The sequence below is a fragment of the Schistocerca serialis genome, chromosome 1 (genome assembly GCF_023864345.2).
Source record: "Schistocerca serialis cubense isolate TAMUIC-IGC-003099 chromosome 1, iqSchSeri2.2, whole genome shotgun sequence".
Taxonomy (NCBI): domain Eukaryota; kingdom Metazoa; phylum Arthropoda; class Insecta; order Orthoptera; family Acrididae; genus Schistocerca; species Schistocerca serialis.
In genome coordinates, this window is record NC_064638.1 from 357,708,740 (window position 1) to 357,724,433 (window position 15,694).

At 37.7% G+C, this 15,694-nt stretch overlaps 1 protein-coding gene across 1 annotated transcript in view; it reads left to right on the forward strand.

The window, feature by feature from the left end:
• LOC126470228 (oxysterol-binding protein-related protein 1-like) overlaps positions 1 to 15,694 on the forward strand; it is a 404,325-nt gene that overhangs the window by 337,115 nt on the left and 51,516 nt on the right. The window contains exon 17 of the mRNA XM_050097923.1: positions 2,910 to 3,022. Coding sequence (XP_049953880.1) covers positions 2,910 to 3,022 — 113 coding nt within the window. The remainder of the gene's footprint in view (positions 1 to 2,909; positions 3,023 to 15,694) is intronic.

Here is a 15,694-nt window from a genome sequence, read left to right on the forward strand (position 1 = left end):
CTGCGAACCTTGCAGAACTAGTACTCCTGAAAGAAAGGATATTGCGGAGACATGGCTTAGCCACAGCCTGGGGGATGTTTCCAGAATGAGATTTTCACTCTGCAGTGGAGTGTGCGCTGATATGAAACAGGAAGTTACTGTTGGCAGTATCCTGAGCTTTTATAACAGCATTATCAACAAAGGAAGTGAAATGAGCAGCAATACTAGATAGCATTATTTTATGTCTGTATGTTGATCAGCAATGAAATTAGGATGAAAGTATCAGAATGGCCTTCTGAATATTCTTTAAAAGCTGGAAAATTTTGACAGCTCCAAGTGAATACATCTTATGAAGTACAGTCTGTAAGGAAAAGTATGTACTAGTATTAATCAAACATCACTATACATAGTTATCAAACCAGGAATAGTGACTGCTTGTAATCATGCAGAAAAAGAAATAGAGATCAGATCCAAACCACTAGGTTTTATCAAGTAGTAAAGTTGTGGAACATACTGTCAAACGATACCCAAGACATGGAAGAACTATGCAAGGCTAACAAATGGCATAAAATGTGTTTCTTAAATAATAGGTTAAAGAGTACATGCCATAGAAATAGTTGCTGTTGCAAATAAATATCTAGACTGACGAACAACAAAATAACCAAAGAGGGCGATGTATGTCTGTAATAACCACAGTGCATTTATAGTTTTTTAAATTATTACATGCGGTGGGAAAAATAGCTTTTATCACCTAGAGCAGTCTTGTTTGTCATTTGTATTGTTTGAACGAATGCTCTCTTTCTTTTTGATCTTGCATACCTTTTGCTATAAAAAGAGTAATGGGAAGTCTTGTGTCAAATCTCAATAACAGAAAGAGTAAACTTAGCAACTCATCATATAGCTGAGGCATATTGTGGTCAGTAGGCATATAAACAAGACTAAAAATTTTGCTAAGCTTTCAGATGATGTCCTTTAGAATTAAATAGTACAGATTACAGTTATGCATACCAGAATGGCTACATTGCCATAGTTGACTGCATTCTATTGGTGCTCCAGCTTGACTGGAGTGAATGATTGTATTGGATGGTGTGGCTGAGGGGGGAAATTAGGTGGAGAGGTGTTTTGAGCTATGTGGCTCACAGCCAGGAAAAGGAGTCAGCAAACAGATCAGTTAGGAATGTGGTACTAGTGAGCTCATCCCAGCACAGGCAGGAAGAGTTGCATGTGGCCCATAATGATGTGGAAGAGATGTGTGGGAATAGAATACAGAATAGGGGAAGAAAGAGAGGGCAGAGAGGATGATGTGAGAGTAAATTAACTGAAGTGGAGAACATGAGGACAGCGTTAGAGATTGGTGTGGGACAGAATCTAGTAAAGACTGTGGCCAGGTCTCGGTGAAATGGAGAGCATAGAACTAGGGATGTACTTGTAGGTAGGTGTGGAAAAGGGTCTAATAGAGATTGAGATCTGACCTCAAACTCCAATAGCTTCTATCCCATAGCTATGTACGTCCACCTCTGTCCCCATATTCCCCATTTCATTTTTTCTAGGCTCAGATCATCCTCTCTGTCATCTCTCTCATCCCCTATTCTTCCTCCCACTTTCAGCCCACTTTTTCACATCGTTATGGGGCACATAAAATTTCCCTGCCCTATCTCATCCACATGTTGCCTCTCCTCCCAAGCCATTTGCCAGCCTTCCCTCCAAACCTCTTTCCTTTTTTCCATCTCCTTTCTCCTTTTATTCCAGTTGAATTGCAGCATTGGTATACTGTAGTTGGTCAGGACAATGTAGTTATCCAGGTGTATGTGTGTTATTTACTAATTAACTTTGAAGAAGGACATGTGTGTGGGAGGGACACGCGCACATGCACATACACACGCACACACACACACACACACACACACACAGAAAAACACACACACACACACACACACACACACACACACAAAATTCTATTTATGTCTGCATAACTACATTGCCCTGGCATGTGCACACATCCATACAGTGGCATTTGTTTATAGAGTAATAATAAACAAAACAATAATTAAAATATATAAAGCTATCAGATTTCAACTGCATGACCTATCTAAAAGACACAATATTATGATTAATGACATTTTACAGAAGATAATGGGAGTGGCACACATGAAAACCTACACATTTTAGACATACTTACCTGACTGGAAACCCAATTACATACTACCACATCAATGTTTTTGCTTCCATTACACTAGACAATGATTTTGTTTTGGAGCTCACAGGCTACTGCCATACTAATTTTCCACTCACCTGTGTTTATTGTTTACTTTATTTGCAATCAAATTCGTAGCTTCTTATTGCTTCATTCTCACTCACTTAGGCACAATTCAACAACTGTGCCTAAGTGCCTGAGGATTCAGTTGTAAAAAGGTGTGAAATAGATTAAAAATAAAGCTGAGTGGAAAATTAGTGTAAAAATAGTCTGTGTACTCCACAAGAAATGCACATCAATATGCGCTAACAGACAACATTGACAATGTCAGGATTTAATGGTTCCTATAAAGCTCCAATTGAAAGACTTACTTAGTAATCATTAGACACTGAAAAGTATCTTTTATTCATGACCACTTCACCATTATTTGCAAGTTAAATACTGGTAAAAGAAGAATAAAGTCTACTCTATACGCCTGCGATTTTTGCTTATGAAACACACACTATTCCATTCTGTTTACACTGTTTGCTAACAGCGCCACTTGGTGTTAGTGAGGCTAGCCTATCAGTGGACTAAACTATTTGATGAATGCAGCTTGTCGCAACTTTTGTGTGTGCAGTCATTAGTTAAATACCAAACTAAATAAGAAAGAGTCACACTTTTACTAAATTAGCAATTAAGCATGTTTGATGTGGCAGTACAGTTACAATAAAATGTTTTTCTTTCATCTTATTAGGTGGGGTGAGGCATATACATGGACCAATGTGAACTGCTGTGTCCACAACATTATTGTTGGAAAACTTTGGATGGAACAGTATGGAACGATGGAAGTTGTAAATCATTCAACTGGTATGAATAATAATGTGCTAAAAAATTTTAATTTCTTTCTACTTTGAGAACTGTAGTGTAATATGAGAGAGGAGAAGGAAAGAATTCTGCTCAGGTGTGTAGACGATTACTGACAGGAATGGTATGTTTTAAAGAAATTACTTCCCAGTTTTCAATCATGGTATTTCCCAATTTTTAATCGTTTTTTATTTCAAGAAAATATGAGGGTAATCCCAAAAGTAAGGTCTCCTATTTTTTTATAAGTACATAGACCTGTTTATTTCTACAACAGTTTACATCAGTTTACTGCTTGAACATTTAGCTATTTTTTGACATAATCACCATTTCTGTCGATGCATTTTTGTAGACACTGTGGCAGTTTTTGTATGCCCGTGTCATACCAGCTCGCTGCCATGCTGTTCAGAAAGTTATGAACCTCGTTGTCAGAGCTGAATTGCTTACCGGCCATATGTTCTTTTAACCTAGGGACTGGCCGCCAAGTCAGAACTATAGGATGGGTGGGTGATTATGTTCCACTGAAATTTTTGCAGGAGAGAACGGTTTGCCAAGCGATGTGTGGGCAAGTGTTGTCATGGAGAATGTGTACGCCCTTGCTCAACATTCCTCTTCTCTGGTTCTGAATTGCATGTTTGAGTTTTATCAGAGTCTCACAGTACCTATCAGCATTAATTGTGGTCCCAGCGATCCTGCTCTGACGACGAGGTGAAAGAAGAGGTTCATAACTTTCTGAAAAGCATGGTGGTGAGCTGGTATGACATGGGCATACAAAAACTGCCACAGCGTCTACAAAAATGCATCAACAGAAATGGTGATTATGTCAAAAAATAGCTAAATGTTCAAGCTGTAAACTGATGTAAACCATTGTAGAAATAAAAGGTCTATGTACTTATGAAAAAATAGGAGACCTTACTTTTGGGATTACTCTTGTATAAGTTTAGAATTTCAAATGGCTGCTGTACTGGTCAACAAAAGAATGTGGCTTCTGCTATTGCCTTTTAAGCATAATGCCATCAAGTTGACTTCAAGTCAAAACCCAGCTTTTAGAGTAATCAGTTTCCCTGCAACATACATAACTTGATCATAATATGGAATAAAGTGTAGATCTGTCCTTCATACTTTTCTAAATTATGAATTGTTTGCTATGCACATATTATATGCACTTTATAAGAAAACTCTCAGCAAAGTAACTGATGGAAATCAAATGACACTGACTGGTAGTAACAGATTTCTGATCACTGCTAGCATCAAATAGCAGACAAAACTGTTTAGTGTATCTACATCCACAAGAGTATATGTGCGGATGGATATGTGTGTGTGTGTGTGTGCGAATGTATACCTGTCCTTTTTTCCCCCTAAGGTAAGTCTTTCCGCTCCCGGGATTGGAATGACTCCTTACCCTCTCCCTTAAAAAACAACATCCTTTCGTCTTTCCCTCTCCTTCCCTCTTTCCTGACGAAGCAACCATTGGTTGTGAAAGCTAGAATTTTGTGTGTATGTATGTGTCTGTTTGTGTTTCTATCGACCTGCCAGCGCTTTTGTATGGTAAGGCACATCATCTTTGTTTTTAAATATATTTATTTACTTATTTATTTACATTTTCTTTGCTTGGAGCCATCGTAATGATGGCTTTTGCAAACGTCAGACTTAATACTGTGGTTATATTTATACTTATAAAATACACTATATTCTGTAGCTGTTGCTTCTTATGTCTATTTTTTACATTTATCACATTACAACTGATATGCTAGTGCCTCATGTTACAATCACTATCTTAAAATTCATTGAAAGAATATAAACATTTTTCTATTAGAAAAGATTTTAATTTTGTTTTAAAAACATTTCCCGTGTACATTCTTAGAGAGTTTGGTAGCTTGTTATACCAAATCAAACCACTGATATATGGACTTCTATCAGTCATTTTTAATGTTGTTCTGTTACGGAAATAGTTACACTTTGTGCTAGTGTTGTGATAGTGATATGCCAAATAACAACCATTGTAGTGTTTGTGTGGTTTTGGAATCTGATTATTTATTGACATGGTAAACCTTTCCAACACAGTGTTGTCTGCTGTCTGAATTTGGTAGTGATGTGAAAGGAGTCAATACTGATTACTGTCTTTTGATTTCAATTGATGCAGCTGCTTCCAGTAGTCATCTCGATAAGAATCTTATTAGATTGTACTTACATTGGTTTTGTATTCAAATGATGTAGTGTTTTATATTCGGGTATCCACAGCTGTTGAAATGCATGATATTTGGAAGAATTCCACTAACATTTGGTAAAATTGTTGTTTATTAAAACACAACCAGTTTTGCAGCCTAAAACCACATAATTAGGTGCAACCGACATGGTAAAAAGCAAAGGACAGTGTCACCACATTTTGTGGCTATTAAAATTAATGAAGGAATGTCTAGAATATACTTGCAATATTAAAAGATCATATGCATATCCATCACTCCTAGTCAAAATTTACTATTCAGTGAATATTGTCAATACTATGGTGAGTGAAAAGTAACGAAGATGTGTCCATTCATTTAGGCATGAATTTCAGAGAGGCCCAACTCGTGGTTACAGAGCCATGTTTTAACATTTGCACGCATCTAAAAAGAAAAATATTCTATAGTGAGAGAATGCTAATAATTTTTGAATGGGGCTGCATTGATGTGAAAAAATTGTCACTGCTGACATGGTTAGTCATGGCACTACGCGAATTATTATATGGAATGTATCAGCTGGCAGTGTCTTACTGGTGTGACGGCAAGGCAACCCAGTGTTGGGCAAAGTAAAAGCGGCCTACACAAACAACAAAGTGACACTAGCTGGCTGGTGGAACAGAAGCTATTCATGTGGACAGTGTGACTTCATGTATTCATGACTAGAAACACTGAGTTACTCCCTTTACAATAGAGAATAATACAGAATTTTATTATGTACTAATACCTAATTGCATAATCAATCAAAATTAGCCAGAATGCTGTGGTGCTTTGATTGTAATTGGTTATTCAGCGTTAACTTACTTTTTTTTTTTTTTTTTTTTTTTTTTGTCTAAAATTTCTACTTCCCCTAACATATTCAAAATGTGTTTTTTTTTCTTTTTATGAAATATTTTTAAATTTGCTGAAGGGCTTGTGATGCTGAGCCCCTCTTTGTGAAAGTGCATTGTTAATGTAGATTATGAATTATTTAAGTTAAAGTGTTCCTGCAGTCTTACTTGAAATAGCCCACCAGTTTGCCCTGTGTATTTCTTCAGGCAATCATTATGTGTAATCCAGTGTACACACACTTCATTATGCAGGGTGTACATAAAGTCCGGGAACACTTTCAGTTATCTATTGCACAAGAACCAAACATTGTACAGATATCATACATATGTCATTTGAAGAGAAACCTTGAAAGTTCCATTTTTATTCCCATGTATACCACCACAGCATAGTTTGGTAATTTGCCGATAGTCAGCTCTAGTCGCAAACATGGTGAGTTGAGGTGTGGAGCGAACTTTCTGTGTGCCGGAGTTCAACAAAAACAAGTGTGCTACAGCTATTCAACAGATGTTTAGAACCAAGTACAGTAAGAAGCCACCAACAAGGAAGGCCATTTACCACTGGCATGACACATTCTTTATAACAGGTTGCTTGTGCCCGGTAAAGAGAAGTGAATGTGAGTGAAGTGAATGTGGAATGCGTACGAGAGACATTCATAAGGAGTCCACGCATCCTGTGAACTCAAAATGGCTCCAGTGACAGTGTGGAAAGTCCTGTGACAGAAGCTGTCTATGAAACCATTCAAATTGGAGCTACTGCAGAAGCTCAATGACGACAACAAAGACAAGCATTTTGAGTTTTGTTCGCAGTTGCAACAATTGAATGAGGAGCAGGATGGCACTGTTGATCGCTTAAGTTTCAGTGACAAAGCCACTTTTCACACTAATGGGAAAGTTAACAGGCATAATTGTCGAATCTGGGGTACAAAGCATCCACATGAATGCATTGAATTTGAGCGTGATTCCTCTAAGGTAAATGTTTTTTTGTGCCTTGTCACATCGAAAACTATACGGGCCATTCTTCTTGACTGAAAGCACCGTCACTGGATATTTCTACTTGAACATGTTGGAGCAATGGCTGATGCCTCAAATGCAATCGGACTCTTCATTCGTCTTTCAGCAGGATGAGGCTCCACCCCATTGTCATCGTGAAGTTCGTGGGTACCTGAACACAGATCTGCCAAATCGATGGGTCAGCCGTACTACAGAAGGAGACAGCTGTTTCATGAAATGGCCTCCCTGATCATCAGATCTCATTGCGTGTAACACATTAAAGATCAGGTGTATGTAGCGCCTCTACCATGTGATGTAGCAGAGCTCCAGGAGAGAATATGGGAAGTGATGATGCCATGCTGGGACGTGTATGGCAAGAATTCGATTACCTTATTGATGTCTGCCAGGTCACTCATGGTTCGCATATCGAATGTTTGTAAAAAAAACTTCCAGAGTTTCTCTGCAAAATGTATGAGACCTATACAATGTTTAGTTCTTGCGCAGTAAATAATTGAAAGTGTTCCCAGACTTTATGTACACCTTGTATTTATTTACCACAGCTTTTTCCTTGTGTCTGAGTTTTCTATGTAGATCTGAAAAAGAAAAATTTGCTGAAATAATATTTTTGGATCTCATACATCTGCCATTTTTTTCAGGTACTACATCCAGGTATGGTATTCTACAACAAAATAGACTATATCTTTGTCTGCTTGGTTGATTAAGTCTTATAAAATCTGCCTCTCATTTTCTATGGGGAGGAAGATGTTCCTTTTTCAATATACTTCTATTAATTGTGTTAAAAATTCTGGATTGTAACTGTTTTGATACACTATATACTGTATAATCTCGTATTCAGTTACTTGAGCTCCACTAGTAAGGGGCATACGATATAACATAGCTCAGAATGCTGCAGATTTATATTTCATTGGGTGACATGATTGCATGTGTGTAACTAGATCTGTTGTGGTTGGCTTTTGGTAAATATTGAAGCCTGTGTTTTCATTTTTTATGGTCACTTGGAGGTCCAAAAATGGTAAAGCTTCATCTCAGCACATTTACCAGTAAACTATATCTTTTGGTTCATACTATTTAGATCCCAGAGGAACTAGTCACTTTCAACATTATTACTATCATATAATATGAAAACATCGTCAACATATCTATTCTTTGAAATAAATCTTCTTGTGTGTTGAGGGAATTTTGTCAGAAATTCATGCTCAAAGTTCATCATAAAAATATTTGCTATGCAATAGGCAAGTGGTGAGCCCATGGCTAAGCCTTCTTGTTGTAAATAAAAATCATCCCCAAATTTAAAATAATTAAAAGATAAAACAGTAAAGCCAGAATTTCTTCCACCTCCTTACATGGTCTCTGTGAAAAGGTTTACAGATTCTCTGCAATAATACTTGCACCAGAACAATAGGTACATTATCGTACACATTATTGACATCATGTACCATCACACATGTGGTTGGTGGCATGAATACACCCTGCAAATTGTGTATGACCTGTTTCCTGTTTTTTATACTGAAATTAGTAGGATGTCGGAAATGTTTATTCAAATAATCAGCGAACAGCTTTTCTACTTCATAACCTGCGCCCCCTCCAGCATTCACAACTGCATGTAATGCTTTACCTATTTTGTGAAGCTTTACAGTAACACATAATTTTGGCGCAGTTGGGTGCATTTGTACAAGTCGTTTATTTTGAATGCTAGGAAACATTTCTGTTTAACAGCAAAAAGCTTCTTTAGGTTTGATACATATAGTTTGCAGTTAAATAATGTCTAATTTTCATTATCTTATTCTAAAAAAAAAAAAAAAAAAAAGGAATTTAAATTTATTTCTATAGTCTGCCTTCTTATATGAAGAGGGGCACAGCATCACAAGCCCTTCAGAAAATTTAAAAATACTTCTTAAAAAAAAGAAAAAGCTGTATTTTGAATATATTGGTGAAGTAGAAATTTTTAGATATAAAAAAGAAAGTCTATAGTTTACGTTGAATAACCAATTTGAATCAAAGCACCATCTTGGTTGTTTGTACAATTGGGTATTTGTATGTAATAAAATTCTATATTATTCTCACTTGTAAATGTAGGGATCCAGTGCTCCTAGTCATGAGTATATGACGTCACACCGTCCACGTGGATAGCTTCCATTGTGCCAGCCAGCTAGTCTCACTTTGTTGATCGTGTGGGCCACTTTTACTTTGCCCAACAGCAGGTTGCCCTGCCATAATACCAGGAAGACACTGCCACCTGATGCATTCCACACAGTAATTTGCATAGTGCCATAACTAATTATTTTAGCAGTGACAATTTTTTATAACCAATCCAGTCCCCTTTAAAAACTTCTAGCCTCCTATCTGCATAAAATATTTTTATTTTTTATTTTTAGATGCATGCAAATTTTAAGTTGCACATATCAGCAATTTGTCGTAAGTGAATGGAGCACATCTTCATTAACTTTCATTCACCATATTATTGACAATATTCTCTGAATTGTAAATTTTAGCTTGGAGCAATTGGTACACCTTACTTACTTACTTACTTTACTTGCTTATACTGGCCACACAAACCATAGCTGGTCCTTGGTCTCACTCAGTCCAGCCTTCCACACTTTCCTGTCATCTGCATCTTTATCTCCCAGACCCAGTATATGCATGTCTCCCATGGTATTATCCTTGCATCTCATTCTCAGCCATCCCAGTGGTCTCTCTCCTTCAGCTTCTCCATCCATTCTCTGTTTTCCCTTATTCTCCACTGTTAATTTTCTTTCACTGGTCTGTGTATTTTTCTCAGCACTTTATTTCCAAAAGTGATGAGTTTTTTCTCTGTTTTCTTTGTCAGGGTCCATGTCTCACTTGCACAGCACACTATTGGCTTGATGATGGTCTGATATATTCTCATTTTCGCCTGCCTAGATAGCAACTTCGATTGTATGATGTTGTGCATAGCTCCTAGACATCTTCCCCCAGCTTGAATTCTTGTTACTATCTCTTGTTCTATAAGGTTTTGTTGGCTGCTGTTGACACCAAGTTACGTGAATGTGTCTGTCTTCTGTATTATTAGATTTCCGATTCTTAGATCATTTGGTCCGAAATGAGCCCTATTTCCTACTACCATGAACTTTGTTTTACTTTCATTTATAGTTAGACCTACTTTATTAGCTTCTTCCATTAGCACAGTCCCCATTTTCTCCAGTTCTTCTGTGTTCTTTCCTATCAGCACAATATCATCTACAAAAGCCAGGACATTTACTTTTTTCCTATGGTGGCTCCTACACTTTCACATGTTACTGTCTTCAGGGTGTTGTTGAGGGCCAAATTGAACAGGGTTGGTGATATAATATCTCCCTGTCTCACTCCTGTTTTTACTTCAAATGCTTCTGAGAAAACCCCCTGTACTTTCACTCTACACTTTGATTCCATCACACATGTTTTAGTTAACTTTATCAGCTTGTCAGGTATCCCATATTCTGCCATTATCCTCCACATTTCCTCTATTACTATGCTGTCATATGCTTTGTTGAAATCTATAAACAGGCAAAAGCTATCATGATTGTGCTCCCAGTTATTATCTAATATTTGTCTTAGTGTGAATATTTGGTCGATTGTTGATTTACCTTCTCTGAGCACTGCTTGTGCTGTGTTTAATATTTCCTCAATGTATGGGTTGAGCCTGTTCAGTATAATTCTTGATTTTACTTTGTAGTATGTGAATAGGAGAGATATCCCTCTGTAGTTCTGTGTCAGCATTTTGTCTCCTTTCTTGTGTATGGGACATGCAGCAGCAGTTTTCCATTCCTCTGGCATTATTTCTTTTCTCCTTACCTCTTTTATCATTTCGGCTAACCATTCATGTATCTTCTCTTCCCCTTCTTTGATGAGCTCTGCTGATATCATCTCTATTCCAGTGGCCTCCCCATTTTTTAGTCTTTTTATTCCCTCCTTCACCTCCATCAGAGTTGGTTCTTCTACTAATGGTTGTATGTTCTGATTGTTTCCTGCCATGTTTGCATTATTGTAGGTATCTACTGGGTTGTTCAGCAGCTCTTTGAAGTATTTCCTCCAGTTCTCGTAATTTCCTTCATTCGTAGTGATCAATTTTCCATTCTCGTCCTTCATTATCACAGCCTTTGCTCTGTGTTCTTTCATTGTCCTGTAAAACTGTTTACTATTGTTCTGGTTATAGTCCTCCTCAGCTTTCTCTGTTTATATGTGAAAGCTCTTTTCTCTCACTTCTACATTTCTCTCATAGTTTTCCTGTACGTTGTTTGATTTTCATGGTTGTTATTGTTCATCATTGCCTGTCAGGCTCTCTTCCTGTCCTGTACTGCTTTTCTACATGTTTCATTGAACCATGATTTGCGCTTTATATTGCTATTATTATTATCTCCTAGTAGTTCATGCACAGTTTCCCTCATAACTGTCATCATATTCTTCCATTTTGTGTTGATATCTTCATCTTCTTTTCTATTGTTGCATTATCTAATTCAGCAAATCTATTTTTAAGCTTAATCTTAAATTGGTTATTCACCTCCTCCTCTTTTAGCCTACTCACATCTACTCTTTGGGTTCTTTTACCACTGTTGTTCTTACTTGGTAGTTTTGGTAGTGATTGTTTCATCTTTCTTAGCACAAGAGAATGGTCTGATCCTATCTCAACCCCCATCATTGTCTTAACATATGTTGTTGCCTTTTTATGTTTTTTCTCTATAAAAACTTGGTCTATTTGGTTCCTAGATAATCCATCCGGTGAGGTCCATGTCGCTTTATGTATATCTTTATGGGGGAGTCATGTACTTGCTTTTTCCATGTTTCTAGGTTTGGCGAAGTTGACAAGCCTTATACCATTATCATTTGATTCAGTGTGAAAGCTGAACATGCCTATATATGGTTGCCACTGCTGTTCTTGCTCTATTTTTGCATTTAAGTCTCCCAGCACAATTTTAATGTCATACTGTGGTAATCTGGAGTACATCTGATCTAAGATGTCATAGAATTCATCTTTTATGTCTTCCTCCTTGTCCTCAGTTATGGCATGGACACTTATTAATGAGATATTTCTATATTTACCTTTGATTCTGATGTAGCATATTCTTTCATTGACATTTTCTAATGTCATCACATTGGCTATTATTTTATCATGAACCACAAATCCTGTCCCATATATTTGGTGACCATGCTTGTGTCCGCTGTATACGATCGTGTAGTTTCTTTCTCTGTGCATACCTTGTCCAGGCCATCTTATCTCCTGCAGGTCTGTAATATCTATCTTGTACTCTGTTAGTTCTTTGTCCAGTATCTTTGTCTGTCCTGCAGCATACAGGGTTTTTATGTTCCATATACCTATTCATAGTCCTTTATTCATAAGCTTGGGCCATGATCCATTCGATCCATTCCAATCCGAGGCTGGTGTAAGTGTATAGGAACCAATCAGTTTTTTAGAATGTTGGATGGTTAGCCTGATGATTAACCCTCCCATTTTATATGGGCTTGGGACTGGCTGGAAGGCTGGGTAATGGGTATGCCTATGATCTTTTAATGTTGCAAGTATATTTTAAACTTTCCTTTATTAATTTTAATATCCACAAGATGTCGTGACACTGTACTTTGCTTTCTTCCACGTAGTTTGCACCTGATGATGTGGTTTTAGGCTGCAAAACTGGTTCTCTTTTAATAAACAATAAGTTTACTAGCTGCTAGCGGAATTTTTCCTAATGTCACTCCAAAAAAAGATTAATAATAATGTAGAGTAATTATTGTACAGCTACCACAAGGCCTAGCTCTTGCCTGCACTTGTAAATGGTTACACAAAGCATAAAAAACAACTGATTGTGCTCTTGAATAGCTGAAAAACTCTAGAAAATAGTAATAAACAATTTACTGCATCTATGATAATGAACACAGGCTGAAGCAATGAATTAAAATTTGTATCAAAGCTGAGATTTGAACCTGGACTCCTACTCACTAGGCAGATGCACCACCACATCTAGCACAGCTGTACGCATTACTCTAGTACATCTCCCTCCATAATAAAAAATCCAATTCATTACTCAGCCGATCTTGCTATTCCAGTGTTGGAGAACCCCTACAATACTGATACGAGTTATGAAGGGGAACATCAAGATAGGCTGACGTATGAACCCCCATGTACTGGTACCCTCCCCAAGTGCTGGTCCCCTCATCGTGCACTGGTCCGCTCATCATGCACATGTCCCTTCTCTGTGCATTGCTCTCTTCCCCATGTGCTGGTCTCCCTCCCTGTACACTGGACCACTCTCCATGTGCTTGTTGTCTGCACATGTGCTGGTTCTCTCTCTACATGCTGTTTCCTCCCTGGGTGTTCCCCTTCCTCCCTTCTTTTCTGTATGCTCTCACTCCCTGTCAGATTTTCAACCTGGTTAGTGAGGCTGTGCTTAACAGCTGGAGAGACTGGGATCATGTGTGTTCAGTCTAGTTTTCAGTTGTTCATAAGTAAAGGCTGTTTCATGTGATTAACTAATCTGTGTGGCATGGTGATTAGTTAGGATTTCAGAAGTTGGCCACTCATTATATGATTTAAAAAATACCATAGGAGTGTATGACTGTGTACTTGCTTTCAAATACTGGGAGGTATTCAAGAATGATAAGGGCAGTGTTGTTCTGAAAACACCAAAATGTTGATCGCCATATCTCTTTCTCATAGCCTGTATGATTGGACTGCAGACTGCAAACAGCAGAATATCAGTAAAGTCAATGCAGATCATTTTCAATCAGTTTAGTGCAAGTGGCCTCAGTGCGTATCTTTCCATGATGTCGTGTTAACAATAAGACATTCTAGTCTCCACGGACAATGGTCACATAAGTAATGCAGATAGATGAACATGTGTTTTTCTGATTTTGTGTGAACCCTGACAGTCACCATAGTTGCAGCTAAGAAGAATATGGTATATAAAACAGCACGAGGCAGACCTCATATACTGATGGACTGGGACCATTTTGAGCATTGTGGAGAGTGGATGTAAAATATCACATGAAATGAGTGAGAGGAATCACTTGCAAGTACTGAAAACAGTTCAACGTTGTTCTGACAGACTGTTAGCATGGAGAGGAACCAGGTTTCATGTGTGTGCAGAGCTTACCATCACTCAAGTGGTTCCGTAATCACTCAAGGACATAGTGACAGATCCTCCAAATTTTTATTACGCTGTTGTGTGCTGGTGGTATTCATAATTCTTTCCTTTTTGTTGGTAGCACCACTCATTCTTCTCCATTTTGAATTTTGTTTGGATATGCTCAGTGTTTAACTTTGTCATAGTTCTCCAAGATCTGTATCTTCTGAAACTGTTAAAGAGCTGCAGTTGCTCATCTTGAAAAGCAGTATAATATCTTTCCAACAACCATCAGTGTTCCAACTGACTGCATATAATCTATTTCTAAGCAGTGGTGGCCACTTCCAATGACGTCATACCATATTATGAGGTAGTTGTTATTTTGTTTTCTGTTTCCGAGCTGCTACACTGGTGAAAAAAAATTCCTTTCACATTTTAAGATACACGGATAATAATTACAGCGTCTCCTCATAGTTAACAACACTTGAATCATTGTATGACAGACTTCAAAAAAGAAGTTGCACATTATTATGGCAGGCCAAGTAGCTTTCATATGATGCTCATCTACACATCAAAGTGGCAAAGACATATGACTTTATATTTCAAAGTAGCCACCGGGTCTCTCTAAACAACATTCAGAAGATTCTACCAACCATTCAGTTCATTGGTGGTACTGCTCCATCACAGAGCCATTCGAGAACTGCTGAGTGAGCATCATCGTTGGAGGAATCAATTTCCCCCAGACATTTATTTAGCTTGCCAAAAAGATTGTGGGGACATTGTTATCTGTGGTTGATGTCAATGGCATTACTTTCCGATTAGTATCACCCACGTCTGTATGGCCTTGGCCAAATTTTTGGTACTATTTCATTATGGCAGCATGTGACGTTGCATTTGGTCCACATACTGACAGAATTTCATAATGAATCTTGGTCAATGGAGATGTTTTGGCTACAAGAATCAAACTGTTCCAGGTACTTCATCTTTGGAGTATGTTTCCAGTTGCTACGGCATTTCACTCACATGCTGTGGTGGACCTATTATGCTTACTGCAGCAGGACTAAGTCTGCAGGAAACCCAGAATGTGTGGTCTCTTTTGACAGTTCACCACTCTAGTTACACAATGGTCTTGTGTGGGATGACATATGTAACTTACTTTCTGAAGTTCCTACATAATTCACTATATTATAAAGTGCCTGGATATAATATTTGGTGCAGAGTCAAAGGGGCTTAAATTAAAACTACGACTTTTTGAGAAGAGCCACAACGAAGTTCACAATCCTTTCTAAAATCCAAATACATATATATTTAAACCAACAGCACATTATTACATAGTAAATATTCCCTATTTTATGGCCCAAATTTCTTTGGGCTCTTGGGTTTATTTTTCCCTCATTTTCATCCTGTAACGCAGATAAGTGCTCCAGCCCATTCGCATAATAATTTTGTGACCTTGATGAATGTGGGATGAAACAACTTTATTTGAAAATAATTACTACATTCTGACAACATTACATGAGTACCACCATATATTAAACAAGAAAG